Source organism: Pungitius pungitius, chromosome 2 (assembly GCF_949316345.1).
Source record: "Pungitius pungitius chromosome 2, fPunPun2.1, whole genome shotgun sequence".
Classification (NCBI taxonomy): Eukaryota; Metazoa; Chordata; class Actinopteri; order Perciformes; family Gasterosteidae; genus Pungitius; species Pungitius pungitius.
Genome location: NC_084901.1, coordinates 22,640,209 through 22,664,383, shown reverse-complemented (window position 1 = coordinate 22,664,383; position 24,175 = coordinate 22,640,209). Strand labels below are relative to the sequence as shown.

The 24,175-nt window shown below is 44.4% G+C and overlaps 1 protein-coding gene across 1 annotated transcript in view; it reads right to left on the bottom strand.

Annotated features, from left to right (window-relative positions):
• The window catches only part of LOC119210833 (dedicator of cytokinesis protein 2-like), a 74,092-nt gene that overhangs the window by 43,508 nt on the left and 6,409 nt on the right, over window positions 1–24,175 (bottom strand). The window contains exons 13-24 of the mRNA XM_037461224.2: window positions 22,940–23,190; window positions 22,653–22,751; window positions 22,419–22,491; window positions 22,068–22,171; window positions 20,722–20,926; window positions 19,304–19,401; window positions 19,089–19,178; window positions 18,813–18,913; window positions 16,897–17,031; window positions 12,825–12,933; window positions 12,428–12,498; window positions 9,948–10,054 (exon numbers count right to left, since the gene is read on the bottom strand). Of these exons, the coding sequence (XP_037317121.2) occupies window positions 9,948–10,054; window positions 12,428–12,498; window positions 12,825–12,933; window positions 16,897–17,031; window positions 18,813–18,913; window positions 19,089–19,178; window positions 19,304–19,401; window positions 20,722–20,926; window positions 22,068–22,171; window positions 22,419–22,491; window positions 22,653–22,751; window positions 22,940–23,190 (1,443 nt within the window). The remainder of the gene's footprint in view (window positions 1–9,947; window positions 10,055–12,427; window positions 12,499–12,824; window positions 12,934–16,896; window positions 17,032–18,812; window positions 18,914–19,088; window positions 19,179–19,303; window positions 19,402–20,721; window positions 20,927–22,067; window positions 22,172–22,418; window positions 22,492–22,652; window positions 22,752–22,939; window positions 23,191–24,175) is intronic.

The following is a 24,175-nucleotide window of genomic DNA, read 5'->3' as shown; positions in this document are numbered from 1 at the left end:
TCTAATTACTGATTGTCATGCTACTAAAAGTCCATGTACAAATTATGTACTGTTCCTGTACAAATAAGTATAAAATAAGTATAGAAAAAGATGTATATCTCCAAGTTGACCACCAGTTTTCCGGTCATTCTTTGTTCTCCAGCCTTCACGCTGTCCATCTCCTCCACCTGTATCCCTCTTCTGCAAGTTGACGGAGCACATTAAAATCTCGTTTAGGCTGATGCTCGTTAGTGCCATTATTAACGGAGCCCGGGCTCATACGCCTGCTGAGTGGACCCTCATCACAACACTCACTCCATCACACAAACATGCAGGGGGCACAGGGAAGGGAAAGAGAGGCACGGAAACGCATGAGTCACCGAAGGCCGTCGGAGACGTAGGAGGAGACAGATGCCTTACAGTATGTGTGTTCTGTTTGCTTTCTATTCGAGTAGAAACCCTGAACAACACACCCAATAAAAACTCATCATCTTTTCCCCTTTCACACAGAGAAAAACAATGGGTCGTGTTATATGGCACCAATGTTGTGAGTGCAATAATTACTCCGTCTGCCCTCCAGGTGCAGATGGAAGAAAAACAGAGGAAAAACTACATTCCTGGTTAAATCGCCCCAGAGCTACATGGTTCCTTATTTCTATTAATCCAACAAATAAAGCAAGCTGGTCTTTCTAGGTGCAACACATTGACAGAGAGAATGTGAAACACAGAGCAGGTGGGGGGGGGCTTTGAACGCGTATACTGTTGTGTGATACATTGCATGCGTTTGGTTCTCTGCAAGGAGCCAAATGGGAAACATAACCACAATAGATAATTTCCCCGATGCTACGTGCAGCGAGATGGAAGAAAACCGCCCCCCCGAAACGCTACGCTAAACATCACTGCACACTGGGTAGGAAAGTAACGTGAATATACACAAATACTTCACCTCAGGTCAGGCATTAAGGCTTTTGCTAAAGTGAGATAAGAACAGGTGGCCGAAGTCAACAAGTCACAATTTCTTTCTAGGTGCACAATTTTGTGCCGAGGAAGGTACATAAAAAAACACGGAGGGAAAGGAAAAGCATGGAGCAAAATGGAAACAGAGATTGAAACGTGATGTCATTTCCTATTTCATTGTGGTTTTCTAAATAAGGAGAACTTTCAGCAACGGCCGGCTTACAAACATACTCTTTTTTTTTTTAGGTATGGTGCTCCAGATCTGCAGCACCAAGGACCAAACACAGTGACACAAACTACACAACTCTGGCTGTACTTCCTACAGAGCGTGCACACTTGAATATGATATATTTTCATCAATTTGAAGGGTGATGGAAAAACAACTGGAGTACTCCTGGGAGATTTTGTATGCGGGGTGAACACCTTAAGTTCAGTCTGCAGAGGCCTCAGATCTTTAAATTAAAAAGTAAAAATGTAAGCACCCTAATAGCTAAAGATAGTCTCCAGCATCCCACTTGCTGTATGAATATTGGGTGGAATTGCCTTTGATTTGACCTTAGTTCCCTTTCATTTGAAAATGCCTCTATAGCTCCATAATATGAGCATAAAAAATGATGAACCACCGGCTGCCTTGGCAATGATCTTCCAGACTTGGAGGCTGATAGTCTTCAGTCTCCAATGTGCAATACTTCTAACTTTGCAGGCAATTCTCTGCACCTTGCAGAGCTTGGAATAACATCAGGAATGTTAATATCTGCTGCTCCAGCTTGACTGTGAGCTTTCTCACAGACTTCTTTGAACTGCACTCTGGTCCCGAAGGGCTTTCATTCTTGTAAAAACACCAACTACAATGGTGTGCAGCTCGCAGGGTCTAGGTCATTCTTTAAGAGGGCATTTGAAACTACAGCTATTTCAGAGGAATACTGGGCCCTGGGGCCCTGCACCGGTGCTGACCGCACACTCCGACCTCTGTGTACAGGGTATGTTTGTACCAACAAAAGAATGTGCCTACAAAAAAACACTTTCATGCACTCTAATGAGCAAGTTCTGGTCCAATCAAACACGGTGGGTCTTTTTTTTAAACAGAAGCACAACTTGACGTCATTGCAGGAATTTTATTTCTTGATTTAGGCCAAATAAATATGAAAATAAATAAGAAAATTATTATAATAGCTTCATATCTCTAAAAAGAAAAGTCTGAATTTGAGCTCAAGGAACTTGTCCCTGTCACTAGCTGGTTGTTTTCCTTCCGAGTGTAGGACAGCACTTCATGTGCCATGTGCTCTAGCTTTTCTCCGGCTTGAGCGACTCAGACAGAACTTCCTTCCGGGCTCCGTACAAATCCGGGCTCCTTTTCTAGGATTGGCAGCATCTAACCCCAGTCATGGCCCTAATCCTGTAACCGTAAACTATTTTTGCACAGCTCTGTTTGGTCGGGTCTGCTAGCGGATGCTTTGTAAAGAAGGAGCCGAAAAGGAGATACTGCCTAAGAAGCTGAACTAAGTGGGTCCGGGGGGGGCGGGGTGGGGGGGGGGTTGGAAATGAAGGAAACCTACGAATTTATTACAATTTTGTAATGGAACAGGCGCAATTTGACAGGTTTCCCTTTCCAATACACACCTGTGCTTCCATGTTCCACTTGCCTGTTTGATTTGATGCATGTTATGTGTTTGTCCCATGGGGCAACAATGCAGTAAATCAATCCCGCCATGCTGTGACAGCTGACAGGCAAATGGAAATCAACGTCTTAGGCCAAACATTGAGATGCATTTGAACTTTTTCCCATCTAGCTCCAACCTGCGAGCCGTTAAACACCCTAGTTCAAATGAACAGGAATCCACACTGCTGCTGACGCACAAGACACAACTTCTATTCAGAGCGCACACTGAGCTTCAAGTAAACAATCCAGCCACTCAATTATATTCAATTGGATATTTATTCTAGCTGTAATCTCAGCATTTTATTATTAATACTAATGTGTCTATGTGCCCAGGTTTGAAGTGTCCTTAATGTATCTGATTCGGTGCATCACGGCCATTTGATGATGTGAGAGTTGGAATCTCAACGTTCCTGTGTGGGCTTGTGGGCTTATGTGTTTGGGTTACCATGCTGGTGAGTGCAGACAGCCACTAGTCGTGTCCAGCCCGACGCACAGTGAGCAGCTTGGGTGGCTCGGCAGCCAGCTCATCTCTTCTCTGTATCCCATTTTTCTTCATTTGACAGGTAAACACAATAAAGCACAGCACGCGGTAATGAGATGCAATCGCAGTTTCTAAGGGGCTTTTACATCGGAGTTGTGTTCCTCCATCCTTATCTCTTTCCGGTCGTGCCTTGCTTTTGGGAAGATAGAGCGATAGAAAAGATGATAATGAGGAGGTTTGTCGGCACAACGACAAGTAAATCTTTTCTGTTGCGGGGGGGGGGGTTGGGACCCAGCCAACTCTCTTGCCACTTGCTGATGACTAAATGTCTCTCTCAGCAGGTTTTTCATCCCTCAGTGTCACCGTGTGTGTTTCCACTCATCCACTCTCCCTGCGGCCCTTTCTTTCTCCCGCTGCATCTTTAAAACCCTACTGAAATTCAAAGCATATCTCTTATCTGTATGAATTTAGCCTGATTGTCTTGCCTGTGTGAATAAGTACTCTCCCGAAACTATAGGGCTGTACACTACTGAGAATAGAGAACGCAACTGTCAAAGTCGAGTCAGAACCAGGCGTTTTGGTAACGTTTACCTCTAAAAGCAAGAACACGGTCGTCACTGATTGGGTTTTCCCCATGAGCTTCACCCTGTGTTTCAAACAGCTGTCTTAGTCCCTCTCTAGGAGTCACCCACTAATTGCCACCCCTCATCCGTACCTTTCTCCCCTGCCGCGTCTTCCACATGACTACTTAATCAATTGACCAATTAGGCCTGTTGGTAGCATTAGTTGCTACGGCGTTTTTGATCAATTTTACCAAGGCTGATCGATGGCAGATGAATGGCCTGCAGTGAAGCAAGTTTCTGCTTTGACAGCTGGGCATGCTAATTCTCAGTGTCCTCTAACAGGAAAGTAACAAAGAAAAGCGCTGCTGGCCCAGCTGGAGCTTAGATCTGATTTCAGTTTTTAAATCCTCATTTGTAATTGTTCAAGTTGAATAATAGGGTGAGCACAGATGTAATACCTATGCTGAAACTTCTCTTCACAAATTCTTTATGTCATCTCCGATTACCAAAAGTGTGGAAATAATCTGTTGTAATATCTTCCATGCTATCTATTTAAACTGCTATGGCTGCTGCTCTATAGGGTACGATCAGCGTCCCAAAAAGGTATCACGAAACTTGAATCAGTCCAAGAAATTGTATTCTGCAGCAACCAGAGAAAACACTATCAGACATCTACAGCACACCAAGCTGCTCCGTCAGGCTGCTCCCGTTTCTGGTTAACATTCAAGTACCCTCACACCTCTACTAAATAATGAATGGGTAGGTCCGTTGACACCCCGACTGTTATAACTCCACAATCCTTGTCTACATCCAGTTTCCATTGAAGTCAAACAACAAAGTCAAACCTGGATCAGAACATAAATGAAAAGAAGGGAGACAGAGACATTTACCGAAATGATTTAACTCCACTTTGCTCCATTAGTCACATCCATCCCTCTTTTCTTTCAGCATTTTAATCCATTATGTCGCGAACTGCAGCCTCGGTAGCCCCTGAAAGAACGAAAAAACTACCTCCCACTTTCTCATTAACCTTCTGGAACCATCAACCCACCTCTGCACAACAAGCACACCTTTTAAGGGTATTTGGTGGAGATGGCTCTGGTGCAGTCAATCACCCCAACACACACCACAGTCTATTTTACATTCATAGTCCTCTACCAGGTTTAATGGTGTTGGTGAGCAAAATCTCAGTGCAGTTACAGCAACGTGTGCTAATATAGGTTAATGTAATGTAACAAGGCACAAAATAATATAAGCAAAAAACAGGAAAAGGTCGGGGAAGAGGAGAGAATATGATTCAGAGCAGAATCCAATAGAAGAGGTGTGCAGTAAGGATACTGTAATTCAAAACAAGAACAGAACATGGGGTCACAAGGGGGATTATTGGGCCAGTAAGCAACCAGTTAGATACTCAGACACCCTGAGCAGCCGTAAAGCTGACAGCTTTAAAATTGCAGCTCAACCCGCTGCTTTGCTGAAGGCTTGGAGAAATCCATAACAATGAATGCATACAGGTCGCTTGTGGTGCACGAGCACACTTCCTTGCCCTTAGGGTAACCCTCACACATATAAAACATACCACAATGATATTAAAAACACTAGCTTTTGGCATTTGCTTGTCAAAGGTATAGATTTAGACTCGGACTTTAGGAATCAACATCTTAATTTGGACCTCATAAATTCACATTTATAGCCAAATACTGCTTGGTTAAGGTAATATCTCAGTCATCTAAAGCTCTCTTAGAGGTCAGAAAATTCACATTGAGTAGCTGGGGCCTAAAGGCAACTGTCACTAAGGTTGATTGGTAGAGAATGCAGGAACAACCGAGTTCACTCAACACTGATTAAATCCTGACAAAAATAACTTCATAGTGCATCATTCATTCATATTCATCAAGCACTGACATGCATCTGTTAAGTAATCACATGGGAGGAGGTATGGAGGGGGTGGGTGTGAACAACTTTCACAATTCGGAATAACGCACTGCACAAGCAATTTAATTAATGGGATTGCTGTTGTTTATATGGATTGGTAGGGATGACACAGCCAAAAAATAAGGGGATATTTCACGTCACGTTAAGAATTTTCCTCGCTGTATTCAACTTACAAGAACATTACACCAAAGCAAATTGGGCTTCCTTTAATCTGTTTAATATGTACAACAAGATAAGTCACAGGACTGCAGTCGCTTCTCTGTCTGTACGAACGAAGGAGGGGAAATGGCGGCCTGGCAGAGAGAGCGTAGAGCGTTACTGGATTGGATCGTGGGACTTTGGGTGGCCAAACACAACGATCCCGACTCCCGTTTTCCCTCTCCTCTGTGCTCTCCCTGATCTCTCCTTTTTATTCTCCTTATCAGTGTTGATTCTCTCAATCTGTCACAGTGATTGCCTGACGGCATTTTAATTTGCCTAAATAAGGCCATAATGCGCCTCGTAAAATTTAATTTAGTTTCTAAAGCAGATTACCATGTAAACAGGATGCATGTGTGCCTGTGTGTGTTTGTTGGAGTATACAGTATGTGCTGGCCAAGAGCCTTAATCCCAGGAGTGTGAGGGCAAAAACAAAATCCAATCTTTCAAAGACTGCCCATGGATGCTACCAGCCATGAGAAAGCCAAGCACATAGTCAATCAAAATCTGCAAGCTGGAAACTCGCACAGCACTCAAATACAGGATTGGGGAAAACCAAATACCTCTGACAGGATCATATAAGAAATATATATATATATGTATATATATATATATATGTGTATTATATATTTTTTTGATGCTGGGCAAATAAATGTAACTCGATTAATAGGACTCCCTGCGATTAACAGCAATTAATCGCATTATCCAAAATTCAATAATACATTAAGAAACGTGTGTATTGCTTTTATTAAGTAATGTTATCAGAACAATATAATAATAGGCACTCTGAGAACAACAGCCGGTTAACAGTATATAGATGTGTTTTCTTTTTTGTGTGCAAAATGCTAAAATGTGTTTTGAATTTATAACACGCTAACGTGCTAACGTGCCCATCCGTTATTTATATATAGTTTTTTTTTATATTTCAAAATTGTATTAATTAATAAAGCCAAAAATAAAATTCATAAGGGAGCAGATTAATTTATACCAATTTTATTTCCCATGAACGCCTTATAGTTCCTACTGTCTTGATGCAATGATGACACAGAGTGAGTAAAACGCTAAATTTCATTTGAAGGAATGCTCACAAGAGGTTGCATTGCAGTCTGTACATTTATAACCCAATAAATAGTATTATGGATTTTTAAAAAATCCATTTTTTACTACTGCAATAAACTGACAATGCATTTATAGAATAAAAGCCAAAAAAGAATGATCCTTTCTATAGTTAATTAGCACGCTTTGTCACACATGATGGGGATCTCTTGTCTCCCACTGACACGCACACACACACACACACACACACACACTCTTCCATCATTTAAACTCTACCACATTGTCATTGACATTTTTGACATGGTGAGCCGGCTTTGCAGGCGCGTTCAGACAGACAGGCGGACTGGCAGGTAGGTTTATTAAATATGTATTGCAGAGCAGTGATAGGACACCAGGGGCCATTAGCCATTATGAATATATGATCTAGCTCTGCTACATTTTTCAGCCTCGTGGACGAATGACACCCATGCCGTCTGATTAGCATCCCAGAGCTAAAATGAATCTCAATTAGACAAAGTGTCAGCAGTCATTCGGTGACGCTGTGATTGAGATGGAGTAGACCAATGTATAAATAAATAAGTCCCAGAGGATGGGGGGAGGGGGGGGTGCTGGTTTGCTGATAGATTGCGCATGAGTAGACCTTAAAACTTGAATCACTTCTGGACTATTTAAGTAGCAAAACAAGGCCTCTTTCTCAAACACAGTCTATTTTGCACTATCCCCAAGCTATTGTGTTGCCTTTTGGTACAACCCTCCACCTGTTCCCTCTTCTCTAGTTACCAGTCTCAAATCCCTTGTGATTTTTTAAACAGTCTTTGTCAATTCCCCACACTGCTGTCATCCATCTTTCCCATGCCTTTACTTCACCCCATCTTCACCAAACATCATGCCTCATCCCTCTTTCCTTCTTCTTCTCCCAGTCTCATTTCTTATATTGTCTCAAAGATTATTGCCATCTCCTCCTTGCGTCTTAAATCTTCATTCCATTTTACATCCTTCCCTCGACTTTGTTGAAATCTCCTTGGGCTCTCCTCTACCGCTACATGACTCCATCTCAATCATCTTAACATCTGAAGTGTTTTTCTTCCCTGTTTGAAAAAGTATCCAAATGGCTAATGGCATATAAAAACCCTGAAGTCTACAACTACAGCAAAGAGTAATTATCAAATCTTTTTTTCCCACAATGTTCACAAATCGACGGATGATTCAGAAGATTTGGTTTGCCAAAATTGTTGTGTATCATTTTGACACCTTGGTTCCTCTTTACTATATTATGTACAGTATATTATATTGCTTTTCTACCTGACATCCCCATTGCTTCCTCTCCTCTTACTTCCATTGCTTTCTTTCCCTCTCCTGGTAACACAGTGCGACTGTGCGTGCTGACAGCTAGCCAGAGGCCGGGCCTGTCTTGGTCGCCCCCGAGGAATCAATCATCTGAACCAGGATCAATAACAAATGGACGTATTCAGGTCCGGCCACTGACTTGGCTGGCAGCGACTGACTGATGAGAAGACCCACTGCTACTATGGGAAAAAAACAACATCCAAAGCAGTGCAAATACTCATTTAGCATTGCAGCACAACACTGAAATGATTTCAGGGTAAAAGTGTCTCTGGGACATATTAATATAAACATGTTGGCTCCATGTGTGCATAAATGTGTTCTTTTATATAACCATTAGGTCACAGAATCCGTCCGACCGAGCATGTAGTCATTCCCAGTCCCACTTAAAAGGAATTTCTGAATTAATTTTGGTCTACCAATCACTCACAGCCTACTTCCTATTCTTTAGTTCATGCTGCTTAGTCCGGATTATTCCCCCTGTCAACTCTGTAATATACACCAGCAAAACATTAGCCCACTCCATCCATCACGACAAGGTCCTCTGTAAGGGAAACCTCCACTTATCAACCCCCAACAAGCTAATTAGACAGACATAACAGGGCTGAACCGAGATAGGGGGTGGAGTCAGATTGGTGGCGAGTGCGTTATCCTTGAGGTGCACTAGATTGGAAGGTAAAATACAGACCAAAACATGTGTCCCTTACGTATATGCCGGGAAAAAATGAACCCATATTACGTCAACTCTTTAGCAGAAGAACCTTCTGTGGTATGAAGGTGGATGACATTCGCCTTCCTCTGTATTCACCACCAACGCCTACTGCGGCATATTCGCTCTCCGCCTGCAGTGGGTTCGTGGGGGCTTTCAGTCGGGGTGGTTCGGGAATGTCGACGCCTCAAGGACAAGTGAAAAGACATGACTACACATATGTGTTTAGGTATAACGTACTTTTGCCTCAAGACTGTTTGATCTTTCGAGAGTGACCTGAATTAACATCTAGCATGGTGTTAATTGGGGCCCCCTTGTGCTGATGGTAATAAGGTGCTTTGCGACTGGGGTCTATTGCACTGATTGTAGTGTCAGTGGAGGTGAATATAGCAGCACTGAAATGGTTTGTTGCAGGAGTAACATCTAAAGTCCATATTGCTTTCTTTATCCCAATAGAAAATACCTCCTAAAGGAAAAGATTTTTGGGAAAAACAACTTAACTTACTTACTTAAGAACCCATATTGTCTTTTATTTGAATGCTAAACCAGCAGAATATGGTTATGGCAGGCATATCCTTTTAAACCCAACTGCAACAAGATAAATCATAAAAATATTCACAAGAGCATTTTTTTTGATGGGAGTCAAAAAGTAATTTCTATATAACTGTAAACAACTTGAATGAGTGTATTAGTAAAGCAAATACAGCTTGACTGCAGCAACACTAATATGACCTTTTGGCATTTGGCTTTATCCAGAGTACTCTACAGGATTACCCCACAGGGGATGGATATACCCTTACAGATTGCACCACACTGTGCTGTATCAAGATTAAACCTCTGAAGCAAAAGACACCACACTAGTCATAAAGTACAGTGGGATTATTCCCTGACCTTTTAATGTGATCTCAGCCTTTAAGTAAGAAGCAACTAATGCCCCATAGGATTCCACCCAGGACGAGCTGGCATGTGTGAACATCTGTGATTCGCTCTTCACACAACCATTCAGTCCCCTATTTGTCAGCAGCCCAGTTGCCAGAGATCTTTAAATTATAAAAAATGACACACCTTGTCTCTGGAAGAGTCGGCTGCTGACGATTTCGGTCATGGAGGCCACCTTCTGTTTCTGGAGTTTCTCAGGGGGGATGCAGGAGTAAAAGTCATGCAGCTGCTCACTGCGGAGAGAAAGCAACAGGCAGGTCATAATCAGCAAGATCATCATACGGAAGGAGGAGGTCTTCAAGAATGAGCACAAATGATTGCACCTTTCACTCTGATTATTCCCGATATCTAATAAATATCAAAAACACAACCATATCTTAGAAAGTCACGTTTTAAACGTCTCTCCTGTGGTCATCAAATATGTACCCACTAACAGCATCTTATGAGCAAATATCTGTATGCAGCAGGAAAACAAATGAGCCAAGACCTGAACACGCTTCAATGAAGACACAGGTTTGACTCATCCTCCGCCCCCAAATGCAATTTCAGAATAATTAAACAGTCTGGTTGCATGCCGTGATGTCACTTAGGAAGATTGAGTGCTTAGAGCTTGGGAAACCCTCCATCTAAATATTTTGTTTTCCGTCTGACATCTCCTTCTCTTTAAATTATGCCGCAGAGGTTGCAGAAGCACTTTCAATAACGGTATCAAAGAATGAAATGCGCCACCTCCGTTCCCAAACACGGGGGTTTGTAGGACTTTGTTTGTGATGTGTGTAAAACTGGCACCGTGACACGCGGGGGCACAGAGGCTAAGCGCAGACTCATCAGGCCCACTAATTATTCTGGGCTGAATTTAATTAAAAGCCCAAATGTCAGCCTATTCCCACGTAGGCCCTGTTCAGACCTGGCATTAAGATGCATCCTGGGTGATCCAATCACGAGTGGAAAGCTCCGAGCACAGGTGTGAACGCGCCGAGGAGATTGAGTTTCATTGTATGCTATCTTTAGCATATTTTCCATCAGGGACCTATTCTGTAGGTGAAACCTTGTTTTTTTTTTATAACTGAGTCTTGTGGCTATGAAGAGAGAGAGAGAGAGAGAGAGAGAGGGGACAAGCTTTGCTTTACGTCCAGCTCCCCTTTACCTGTCATTTAGATGACACTTTTATCCAAAGCAACTCACATGGAATTTTAAGCAATTAGGGGTTGGGTGTCTTGCTCAGGGGACACTTCAACATGGCCTATGGAGCAGCTGGGATTCCAACTGCCAACCTTGCAGTTCCCAGCGCCCCGCGCCACTCCATGCACCACCATTGCCATCTTACAGCGTGATAGAGGATGATAGATAGCTTGTTTCTCCGAACCAAGTGAGTGTCCCTGTCAATGTGCCGTCCAGTGGAAAAGCACCCAAGACAAACCCCACTTCAAAGCCCCTGAGCGATACCTTTAAGGTCACGTCTGAACGCAGGACAAAAGACACACACGCTAAACAAGGTTTGGGTGACTGTGCTTGTCCCACCCGGCGGATCACACTTCAGTGGAGTTCACAAGGTTCAGGAATGTGACTCTACCAGAGTTGAGACGAAGCTTTGAAGCCCCCCCCCTCCCCCACCACTTTTGCATGGTGATTGTAATTCACACAGCTTGCTGTTGGAAACTTTGCCTCGGGCATTTCTGATCGGGAATGCAACAGGGACGTCACTTTTGGGGTTTAGATGACTCCTCTATATTTTCGGGAACGTGAAAGTGAAGAAATCCGACAATAGAAAATGAATGACAGAAAGTGAGAAGTGGTGGACTGGTTTCGAGATGCTGCGTCCCTCCTCCCCCTCCCTACTTGGGCGTAGTGCGTGTGTTCTGTTGCGTGTCTTTGTGGCAGGTGTTAAAGGTGGCGCCTTTGTGACACCGCGATGACATCGAGCCACTCCGGACACTCAGCTGGCAGATGTGGATGATACGAACTCACGAAAAGCAGACAGAGGTCAAAGAAAGGTCGAGAGAGAAATCATGAGGCAGAGGGTGTTTGAGACAGAACGTGGACAACCGAGAGGACGTCAATTAAAATCCTCATTCCGTGAAGCACTAAGGCCAAACTAAAATAAATGGATCCATGTCAGACTGTGAAATTGCTGCAGGAGGAATCAACCGTCAGTGTTTTTTTGGATGTGTGTATATTCTGAAGACATTTTCCGGGCTACGCCGCGTAATGTACATTTGATGCAGGGGCTAAGAAAGGTTAAACAAGTCATTCTAAGTCCGTCATATTGCTCCACAGGAGCCTCAGAATAAACCTCAGAGAAAAGAGTGTTTTGTTTCACTGATATTCTCAATTCCCTCAGGCGCAGACAGCGTTTGAGTATTTGCCCCTTTTTTTTCCCATATGTCAGTTTGATGAGATTGTTATCAACTGATAAAGAAAGTAGGGCTCAGCCAGAAGGGAATGTGTGTGGGGGGGCAGAAGGATGGGGGTCACTGAACAAAGCCAAGAGCAAAAACTTCCGCTGAGCTGAACACTCCAATATATCCTCTCCACACATGTCCCTGAATGAGACCAGAGATAGATAAGCTGCTAGTGTGTGTGTGTGTGTGTGTGTGTAAGCTTACCTGAGGAGTTTGGCATCAAACACTTTCTCGACATCATGCAGGACTGTTGGGAGGTACTTCAGAGCAGCAACCTGATCACACACACACACACGCACACAGGTAGTACACACTGTTAAAATAACGGTCTTGAATCCTGTGTAAGCTGCTGTTGGGCAGAGGGTGGCTTCGCCATCAAACAGCCTCTGATCACAAGTGTGAGAAAAAAGTGTGTCAGCCCAACTCTTCATGACGTTTTTAGTGTAATTATGATCCGATTGAGATACATTTGAGATGTTTGAGCATTAAGATGAGACGGTTAAATATTTTTAGAGGCTAGAGCAGGAAATGGGACGGGAATAAAAATAAGAGGAGTGCTATGGGGTGAAGTGTGGTTTGAAGGGGGAACATGCATGATTACCCTGAGCAGCAGAGTGGTGGTGTAGTCGGTTTTCATCATGCTGTTGATGGACTCAAAAAGCTTTCTCAGTGACTCCTCAAACTCGGCCTGCTCCTTCCCCTCATACAGCCTATGAGGGAGAGAGGAAATGAATGGATGCTTCAGGAAATATTTTTTTTTTAAAACATTGAAAGACACGCATCAGACGGATGTCAGGAAAATAATATGTGACATGATTTGTAAGGATGTAGGAACGAATTGAAAAATGAGAAAGACAACAGGGGGATGAATAATTAGTGATGGTGGAGAGGGACAATAGCAGAAAACAGTCGAAACAGGTTGGATGCAAACCGTGAACAGAAAGAGCCTTGTTTATATGCTTCAGAGTAACAGAAATACGGAATGATTATTTAGTGTAATGCAAAGGTCATTATTAAAAACGACATGTGTTAGCTGACACATATGGCTGGACATTTCATCCATGGTTTAGTTCACAGCAGCTCCTGCACTACCCTTGTCACCTCTATCACTTGGGCCAGGTGGGAGCGTCAATCGCTGTGAGGACAAACAGCACCTGAGAGCGTTTGTTTTTTTATGGAAAATGCTTCATGTACAATTAAGTGCCCAAAGTGCGACGCTGCAGAAATAATTTGTTGTGCCAGCACACACACACACACACACACACACACACACACACACTTCAAGGCCTATAGTCTATTAAACAGATGCAGCAAAGATGTGGACAAGTGGAATCTATATATTGACTCGCACCGACTGCAGTGGTTTTAACAATGCTCTTCCGACGTGACAAAAAGAAACTGGGTTATCTTTGTTGCTGATATTCACATCTCATACACACACCCACACACACTTCCAGCATGCCTTCGGTCAAATTTCCTCCACCCCCGTCCCCTCACTATCTCTGTGCGGTTTGACGGAGTTGTGCAGTTGTTAATTACAAAAGAAGTTATGAATTCTGGAGGGAAGGATTAGCATGTGGCACACAGCAAATATAGCAAGTGGGGGAGGGATTAGTCAGTAACACACACATGTATTATCACTGGGCTCTTTGCTGAGTTCAGACTCATTGTCCTGCTTAATCCACCACGCCCGTCTGTGCATGTGCATGTGTACGTGTGTGTGAAAACATCATCACTTTCTATATATATATATATATACACTCACCGGCCACTTTATTAGGTACCCTATGCTAGTAACGGGTTGGACCCCCTTTTGCCTTCAGAACTGCCTCAATTCTTCGTGGCATAGATTCAACAAGGTGCTGGAAGCATTCCTCAGGGAGTTTGGTCCATATTGACATGATGGCATCACACAGTTGCCGCAGATTTGTCGGCTGCACATCCATGATGCGAATCTCCCGTTCCACCACATCCCAAAGATGCTCTATTGGATTGAGATCTGGTGATTGTGGAGGCCATTTGAGTACAGCGAACTCATTGTCATGTTCAAGAAACCAGTCTGAGATGATTCCAGCTTTATGACATGGCGCATTATCCTGCTGAAAGTAGCCATCAGAAGTTGGGTACATTGTGGTCATAAAGGGATGGACATGGTCAGCAACAATACTCAGGTAGGCTGTGGCGTTGCAACGATGCTCAATTGGTACCAAGGGGCCCAAAGAGTGCCAAGAAAATATTCCCCACACCATGAGACCACCACCACCAGCCTGAACCGTTGATACAAGGCAGGATGGATCCATGCTTTCATGTTGTAGACGCCAAATTCTGACCCTACCATCCGAATGTCGCAGCAGAAATCGAGACTCATCAGACCAGGCAACATTTTTCCAATCTTCTATTGTCCAATTTCGATGAGCTTGTGCAAATTGTAGCCTCAGTTTCCTGTTCTTAGCTGAAAGGAGTGGCACCCGGTGTGGTCTTCTGCTGCTGTAGCCCATCTGCCTCAAAGTTCGACGTACTGTGCGTTCAGAGATGCTCTTATGCCCGCCTTGGTTGTAACGGGTGGTTATTTGAGTCACTGTTGCCCTTCTATCAGCTCGAACCAGTCTGGCCATTCTCCTCTGACCTCTGGCATCAACAAGGCATTTCCGCCCACAGAACTGCCGCTCACTGGATGTTTTTTCTTTTTCGGACCATTCTCTGTAAACCCTAGAGATGGTTGTGCGTGAAAATCCCAGTAGATTAGCAGTTTCTGAAATACTCAGACCAGCCCTTCTGGCACCAACAATCATGCCACGTTCAAAGTCACTCAAATCACCTTTCTTCCCCATACTGATGCTCGGTTTGAACTGCAGGAGATTGTCTTGACAATGTCTACATGCCTAAATGCACTGAGTTGCCGCCATGTGATTGGCTGCTTAGAAATTAAGTGTTAACGAGCAGTTGGACAGGTGTACCTAATAAAGTGGCCGGTGAGTATATATATATATATATATATATATATATATATATATATATATAAATGGTTAAACCCGATTACAGTACATCATGTTAGAACCTACAGTATAAGGCAATACGATCAGTATGTACACACACCTTTACTCACAACCCACACGTAAGCACAACATCAGAAGTACGTCACGCTACCAAAGGAAACTAATACTGGAGACAGATGAAAAGAAGGGAGGGATGAAGGGCAGGGAATGAACGGGGGGGGGGGAAGGGAGTAGATGAGTAAGGAATTCTGCAGCAAAGGGAAAGTAGCCTACAGGAGGACGGCTCAGCTTCCAATAAGAAGAGGAAAAAAAAGGAGAACAAGGGAAACGCGTTTGCTGTGATAATATCTGTCCCAATCGGTCACAAATGTCAACTTGTTAGGATTTATAAAAGCTGGTCCCCTCGGGACCAATCAGTCCAAATGTCAAATGCAGATCATTTTCACATCCGACAAGGGCATAAAAGGTCTGGACCTTTTATGCCCTTGTCGGATGTGAAAATGACCAACTTTGGTGTGATGCATTTTTTAAATATATTATAAAAATTAGGCTGCTCGTCTAAGGCTGATCGGTGGAGCTTTTTAAAAGTGGGGCAGACACCTGAAATCTGAATTTATTAGACACCCTTTAAGCCAATAATTGATTTTTATTTGCTTCACTGGGATCGCAGTTCTCAATGCGATGATTATTATGTTATTATAATTGTTATTTATGTTCGTATTAATATCACAACTAGTTATTAATGCGTCCACTTTTGATATAACAAAATCGGAAAGCCTTTTATGATCCAATATGATTTTCTTTGTGTTTTCATAGAACAGTGCACAGGAAAAATTAAAAGAGGCAAAATAGAGCAACGGGAGATTGTAAGTTGTAGGAAAGAAAGAGGACAAGGGGAGGAGGAGACAAAAGAGAAATGTGGAACATATCAGGTGCTCCAGGGAAGAACAAGAAACCATTACACCTGCTACATAGTGGTAGTGGGAGAGCCATGGGGTGAGGGACAGAAAGAAGGCGAAGGAAAAGGGAAAAAAATCGACCGCAGCGTGCCTCACATCTTTTTGGAAGCAAACATCACACGTTTATGATAAACTTTGCACAAACACGAAGCCGGTTCGACAAGCCAATAAATCTTTCTTTCTGCCTATTTAACCATTAATGACTGCTGGTCTCGATGCCTTGCAGATCCACTAACGGCAGCAGGGGATCCCTTGAACAGCTTATTCTCTGCTGGCATGGCGAGGCCTTCTAATGGGAGGAAGCTGGTGTGCAACCAGCAAGTTGAGGTGATCGGCGGCAGGTTGACAGATATAGGAGGAGAAAAATAGAGGAGGAGGAGGAGAATTGGATTCCTCACTCCCCCACTTGGGAATCCACACTCACACAACCACACAGATCCGCACACACTGCATAAATAAACCTACACACAACGTGATCGATAATATCTGGTAGTTCGAAAGTCTCCCTCAACGGCTCTGATCCGGACGCTGCGCCCCATCGTCGATGCTCATTACCAACATTAACGCTTTAATCACCCGCCTTTTCTCACAGTTACTCCTGCAATGTCACTGCGCTCGGCGTGTGCTCAACGGGAATGCCTATTTGCATCATTGTGGGTGCCAAAAGAAGTGATTACGTCAATGATCAGTCCACACAGTGAGGTACACAAGCACTCACTGGGAGTAGAGCATGCGTGAGCGGACGATGAACTTGAAGATGTACTCTAGGGCTTTGAGGGTCCGGAGGATTGGCTCACACTGTTCCCCTCGGCCGGACACATCAAGATACCTCTTCAGCACCGACATCAGCTTCCTGGGGGGAGTGAGAAAAAAAAAAGAAAAGAGATGAAAGAAGTAACAATCATCCATTGAGAATCGTCATGCTGTTCTGAGGGTTGGAATATAAATCACAGACTCCATGTCTCGCTTTCATGGAGCAGAAAGGTAGAGTTTATCAGAGTGAGAGTAAAGGTACGACACGGGAGAAGACCGGCAGGAAGGAGGTGGAAAAGAACTCCTCAACAGAGGTACATTGTGCCTCCAGATGCTAGGTGGGAAAAAAATTCATCATTTTCCTACCCATGCACAACCCTCAGGCATCTTTACACGCACGCATCTTTATTAAAGTGTGTCAAAGCAGCTGGAGAGGCGCACGTTGGTAACAAGTTCAGTCCAAGGTTTGGAACCCGGCGGCATTTCTCCATCATATACATATGTATCTATGTCAATACTAGGATATTCATCACACAAAAAACTATGCTGAAGGTCTGAAAAGGGCCGAGACGGTTGGCTTTGTGCTGGCTTTATTCCGATGAAACGGAAGCAGGGGATATCTTATTAACTGGGTTAAACTTACCCAATCCCCTCAAACAATAAAAGCCTCAAACATGTCATATGTATAAAGATAATCTGGCCTCTGGCCGGCTGTCAGGGCGGCCTTGAACCCATTACCAGCATCATTCCAATTCAGCCCACCCTGGTTTTGTTTTGGTGCGTGGCTGAAAGGCATGCACGGGAGGATTTATTCTTTTTTTTTCAGAGCAAGCAATAGGGAGTTTTGAAAATGAGGTAAGAGAGTTTTACATAACAGCCACTGCGCTCACAGGCATTAAGCTGCATTGACCCCTTTAAAGAGGGCGAACGCCGACACACGAGCAAAGGAGGAGTGGAGGGATGTGGAGAGACAGATGTGTAGGTAAATCGAAGAACAGACATGGAAAATGGGAAAGCAGTGAAGAGTGGAGGAGGAGCGGCAGAGGTAATCTGGCCAAAGAGAGCAGGAGAGATAAGAAAGAGTTGGGAAATGAAAGAAAAGATTCAGCCGGGACCAAGAGCCGGAAGAGTTGCTTTTAATTTCCTAACGGAAGCTCTGGCAACGCAAACTTCTGTTGTCTCCTGCGTCCACTGAATCAAGTTAAGTGAATTAGCAGAGAGTAAGAAGCAGACTGGAGTGTTTGGGGTGCATGCATGAGTGCTTATGCTGCTCCACAGAGAGTTGGGGTTAAACTCTAATCCTATCCACTAAAGTGCTCCAAATGCCGCCCCCCCTCACACACACACACACACACACACACAGACCTCCTGCAACTAGATACACAGCAGTATTCACCGGCTTTGGATCTTTAGGTGACATTGACCACAATTGGTTTAACACTTGGGCTTGAAGTCCGGCGGACCTGACAGGATTCTGAATGGGCGCAGCCACATTGATGCAGTGTTTCTGTCCTTCAGGCTGCTACGTCATACTAGGAACCACAAAAACGGTCTCCTTTCTGGCTTGATGACAAAGCATTATCGAGATTATCTAATGGGATTTTAGATATTTCGTAATTCCCTGGAGGTGGGAGAATTGCCTCGTGAAAGATCGTAATCCTTCAGTCGAAACACGGACAGGAGCATCGCTGTTTATGCTGCGCTTTCCCACAATAAGCTTTTGCCCTTATACTACAGGACTACAGTGTTTTTATTTGTCTGGTTGCTCCCTGCTCAGTCAAGATGCCGAAGTTGTAATGTACTTGTGTTCTGCTGAGAAAAGGGGGATACAAACTTTGGTTGCCATAGGAATAGATAAAGGAAAGGCAGTGAGTAACCTACTTGTACGCCAGTGTTGCGCTGAAATGCTGCTTGATGTAGGCCTCCAACACTGTGTTGAAGTGCTGGAACTTTCTATCAGCAATCAGACCGATGATGTGGATCTGGCAGACAAAAAAAGTCGACATGTACCAGGCGACATAAGACTATGAATAAACATTTGATAGACATCTTTATTTTGAAAAAAAAAAATGGTTGCGTCAAAACACAGATCAGCTGGATCTGCTGACAAGCAGCAGACAGACACACACACACGACGTTGTCACGCCGCGCCCTCACCAAGGCGTCGAACACGAGGATGTCGTAGTTGTCGGTCTGAGAGTGCTCCATCATGATGTTGAATAAAGCATCCAGAGTGTCCTGCAGGAACTGAACGTATACACACACAAACAGAAGGAGCGGTCGGGTGAGAGCGCACGCAGAAAAGTTCACGCGCTAACGGGAGGGGGGGTGGGGGGAGGGGGGGTTTGCACACTTTGATTGACACCACTCACCTTGACCACCTCCTCCCCATCGATTATTTTCAGCTTCTCGAGGTTCTCTTGGAGGAGTTCGGGTCGAGTCCTCCACTTGAGCAGCCCCAGCAGGCCCACTGGAGAGGAGAGGATTGATGCTGGTTAAAGCTTTTGTATTGAAACCGCAGTCTTAGTTGTGTTGTCTCAGTGTGATGATTCGGAATAGTCCTTTTTTTTTACTTCTCCAATCCGCCTCGCTCTTTCTTGAGCAGAATACGCTTTAAGCTTGACCTTTGACACCCTGTTTACCGGTCGGTAATACATTGGTTGTAGTGAGTCAGCTGAGCCTTCATGTCCACGGTTTACGTCATTAATTCTACTACAGTCTGACACGGGGCGGATTTCCATGGCTCTGCAGGGCTGTGTGCTTGAAGCTCGCTGCTTTTCCTTTCCAGTAAGGTCTGAGTGTGTGTGTTGTGATTGTGGGGGTGTTTACGTGTGCGTGTGTGTGTGTGTGGTAAAAGTGATTAATACGGCAGGATAATGTTCATTACAGTGATGGACTGGCTTCCTCAGTAACAGCTGTTAATCTGATGCACCGCCTGGAACGTATGTGCTGTTATGCATTTGCAGATGCATTTCAGTGTGTGCGGGTGTGTGCGCGCGTGTGCGTGCGTGCATCTGCTTAAGTGGCTGCCTGCCAGAGTGTGTAGGACAAAATGACGTTAGGCTTCGCTAATCAAACCCATGTATACACCCAGCTCCCCCTTACCCGGTGCTCAGTATCCCATAATCAAAACACGTCACGCCCACGTGCACCTGTAGTTCTGCCACCATTCCCCTAACAAATATTCTTACAGTCGTCTACTTTACTCCTACCTCACCCTTCGGCTAGTGTCATCATGCCCTATCTAATCAACAGGAAGCCCTGGAGCAGCAGTGAAGGTACCTTTTAGGTCTGGAGATGCAGGGCCGAGTTCAGGAGAGTAAAATGCAATCTGAAGGAGAAGCTCAGCGAGCTCTTAAGACCACAGGACGTCTGTAGCACTCTCGCTAAGATGACCTCCTGGTGACCAAACTCTACGTCCCGGGGGGACAGAGCATGATGGTCCCGGCACTCGGATGTGAACAAAGCCCCATGTTTGATCATGTTATCTTTCAGATATATATTTTGGCGCTGGAGAAGAAGACCTTTGATTTGCCTTGATCCATGACTTTTGTACCTGTGTCAATTCTTTCTGCAAGCTGGACAGCATTTAACTAATGTCCTGCTCAAGTTTACTTTAAACCAGCTTCCCCTTTATCATGCATGTGCCAACCTTTTCCAACCTTTGTGTACGTGTGTGTGTGTTTTTTTTTAAAAACATTACTTTGACCTGCTAAATCTCAGGAGTAGCAGAATATTAACCCCACTGTCACAGAAGACAACCGCCCCCCCATCCCCCACACACACCTACCATTCTGTGTGAGTTTGGTGGAGCAGACCAGGGTGGAGATGCTGAAGCTGTCTCTGGAGCTGACCGACAGGCCTCCACTGCCAGACACGTTGCTGGTGCTGCGGCTCAGCGCTGCCGCCTTGTGGGCCAGGGAGTCACTGTGTTGGCTGCGGGTCGAGGGCAGCGACAGGTAGCAGTTCACATCCTCCATGCGCTTGCTGTCACCCTGGGGGAACAGTGCACCCGTTTGTGACCCACCAGAAACGCCGCCGCTCGGCTATTATGGAACGGATGCTTGGTGGCCGTCTCAGCAGCGCTGGGATGAGAGCCACTGTTTTCAGTGTTTAATCAGAATATCAAGCTCGATCTCGCTGCACTGGCTGGGATTTATCATGGCGGCTCTGAAGGAAACATGACAACCAATGACTGAAGTGGCCAGTTCTGCAGCAGTAATCTTCTGTGATCACTGTGGCCTTTTAAAAAAAAAACCTTTTTAAACTTAACTCTGGGTTGCAAACATATTTTTCCTATATTTCATTAGTCCCTTGACCTCAACTTCTGCCCTCTTTAATGTCAAACCAGGAGGTAATAATGAGCGAGTGGGTGGCAGGGCAGGGAATAAGAGATTGAAGCCATAGGTATACCTCATGCAGGTATAATCAGAAACAAAGGCACACACCTTTCGGTCTTTGAGTGCATCAGGAGTAATTTATCTTCATTGCATTTGACATTTAATCAATAGGTCGGAATCAATCTTTGGGAGCTTTGGGATCATTTGGCAGGAAATCTCTTTGGCTTCAACCAACCTAGGTGGCCATAATCTCCCACCCAGACTGATTGTTTTTGGTGATAGATGGAACAGAGCACAACTGTTAGTAGCCTTTACAGTATATTTCAGACCAGCATTTGATCTGTTTTTATCAATATGTTTAAGGCAAATCGCCTCGGCAACTTGTAAAAATGGCAGCGCGCTTGGTACGGTTGGAATGGTCAACCCCAGTGATTCAAGTCTGACCATGAATGATATATCAAAAATGTATTTAAACTGGCTGTGCTACTGTACTAACCACCAGTAAGTTAACAGCTTGTAATTTGACGCGGTCCCCAAGGTAACTGCTTGGTAGGCGAATGGTTACAGTGCTTCCAGATCAGCAACGGGACGTTCAATGTCATGCTCTTTCTTCCCCAATTGCCAGTCTACCTTTATGCTGATTTCAGATTCATAATACCTAATAAGTCTGAAATAAGAATACGTTGCACATCCACTTAAAAAATAAATCAGGTTACTTTATGTATTTGTCTTTTTGGACTAGGACGCTGAACCTTGAGTTTATCTTTTTTCCTTCTACAAAAGTTCTGTTTCTGACCTTGAAGACTATCAGGTCGTGCAGCCCGTCCTGTAGAACCGTCCCATCTTCCTTCATCAGACGCACAAAGGCCATGGCAAAGTTTTTCTCACTCTTGTCTTTGGCTGGAGACAGATTTGTAAAGAGAAGGAGGGCGGTTCAGGGGAGAGACACGTCAGGGGAATAGAAAGGAAAGGAGGGATGGTGAGACTCCAGGAACGGGAGGAAGGACAACTGATTTATACAATCAAGAGTGCGTAATGATGCCTCGGCTAATTTAACACATTGCTTCCAATCACTCAGTCCTGTCAGTGGAGGGAGGGGGGGGGGTGTGTCAGGAGAGAACAGACCAGCAGAGAGGCTGATACTCACACTCCTGGGAAGAGCGGTGTCTGAACATGAAACGCAAATGGATTTTGTGCATTTCTTCCAGAGGGACCGCCACCTACAGGACAAACGACAAAAAAGTAAACTTTTCTAGAAACTTATGGTAGATGAGGAATGCAAATGCATAAAAATCAGATATGTTCAAGAAACCTCAACAAGAAATGTACCACTGACTACTGAGGAGTATTTCTTGGACTTCTACAACACACACACACACACCTTAATTGTCTCCATCCAGCGGGGCTGTTTGATTTGGTAGTAGATGACCGATCTGTACTCACTGACCACTTTATCCCCTGCACCCAGACAGATGGAGTTCTAGGGAACAGGGAGACAAACACGGGACATATTGAGCCGACGGGCTTTATGTTTGCGTGCGTTTGTGCTTCAATACGTTTTATTTCTGCGACCGCTGAATCACCGCTTGCTCGGCGCCGCGTCGGTTCTGCGGCCTGTAAAAGCCACACGCCGGCAAACCGGTCAGGTGATCCGTCCCTGCTGCTCACCTGTATGACCTTGCCGTCCTCGTCGCAGACCCACATGATGACCTCCACGTTTTTCTGTGTTGTCTTGTTGTACTTGTCAAAGTCGCCGCCCTGTAAGGTGAGGTAGATGTCATTGCGAACATCTCCCGGCATGATGATCTCTGGGAAGCCCAGTTTGCGGGCGACCACGGTGCTGCGGTCCACCAGGTGAGGGTATTCCTTCCGGATCTGAACTATGTCCCCCACCAGAGCCTTCATGGTCACCCACAGACCTGGAGGGAGGTGGAGTAGAGGAAGAGGAGGAGGAGGAGGAGGAGGCAAGGCTATGCATTAATGCTCAGAATTGAATTGAATGTTGGAGTTTGAATTGTTTTGAGAGCATCATAAGGCCTGCGACTCATTAAATAAATGAAGGCTGTTAATCTAAAAAGTAATCATTTGAGTAATAATTTCACAAAATGACAGACGTGTCACATGGGGAAACTATGTTTTATTCGGGGATTTAATAAAACAAAGTCCATCTTCAGTGGACAACCTGCTTACCTACCGGATTGGTTATTTATTAGACGTATCTATTCATTATTTATTGCTCCCTACAGATTGTGTCTCTTTTAATGTCTAGCTTTACACTCCTTACAGGTTGAGAGAACCAGGTATGTCTGGCTCTGACAAAAGTCAATACTGTACTTCATGAACAGTGTGGTTCCAATCATTAACTTAAACAAATAAGTGCCACTCCGAGTTATTTCAAAAGAGGGATCCAGAGGGGCATTTTCCTCTTTGTCGGCAGGTAAGTGAAGACAAAATAAAGCCAAATGAATGAATAAGAAATGTCAAGGCCCAGGCATTATTCAAACAGAATGTTTTCAAGGCCAACTAAAACCCTGGAACGTTCAGCTTGTAGTGAGATCCACTTTGTGTCCAATGCAAGTATTTATGTGTCGGGAGCAGAACGTAAAGCGTGGAAGTGAAGATGTCTGCTGTTGTTGTACACCACAATGTAATTACCAACACTATAAAATGTCTGTCTACCCTTTATTCAAGGGTGTAAGAGGGGGTAGAGGTGGATGAAGGAGACAAACAAAGAGCTTCATCGTAATAGGAAAGAAATGTGTTTAAAGGAATATGGGCTCTAAAGGCTTTCAAGGAAATGATGTGAGAAAGCGTAGACAGGAATAGGCAGAGAGGATGGAAGGAAGGGTTACTTGTTTATTTCAGGGAGAGAGTTTTCGGAAGGGTTCCGGTGGATGTGACAAA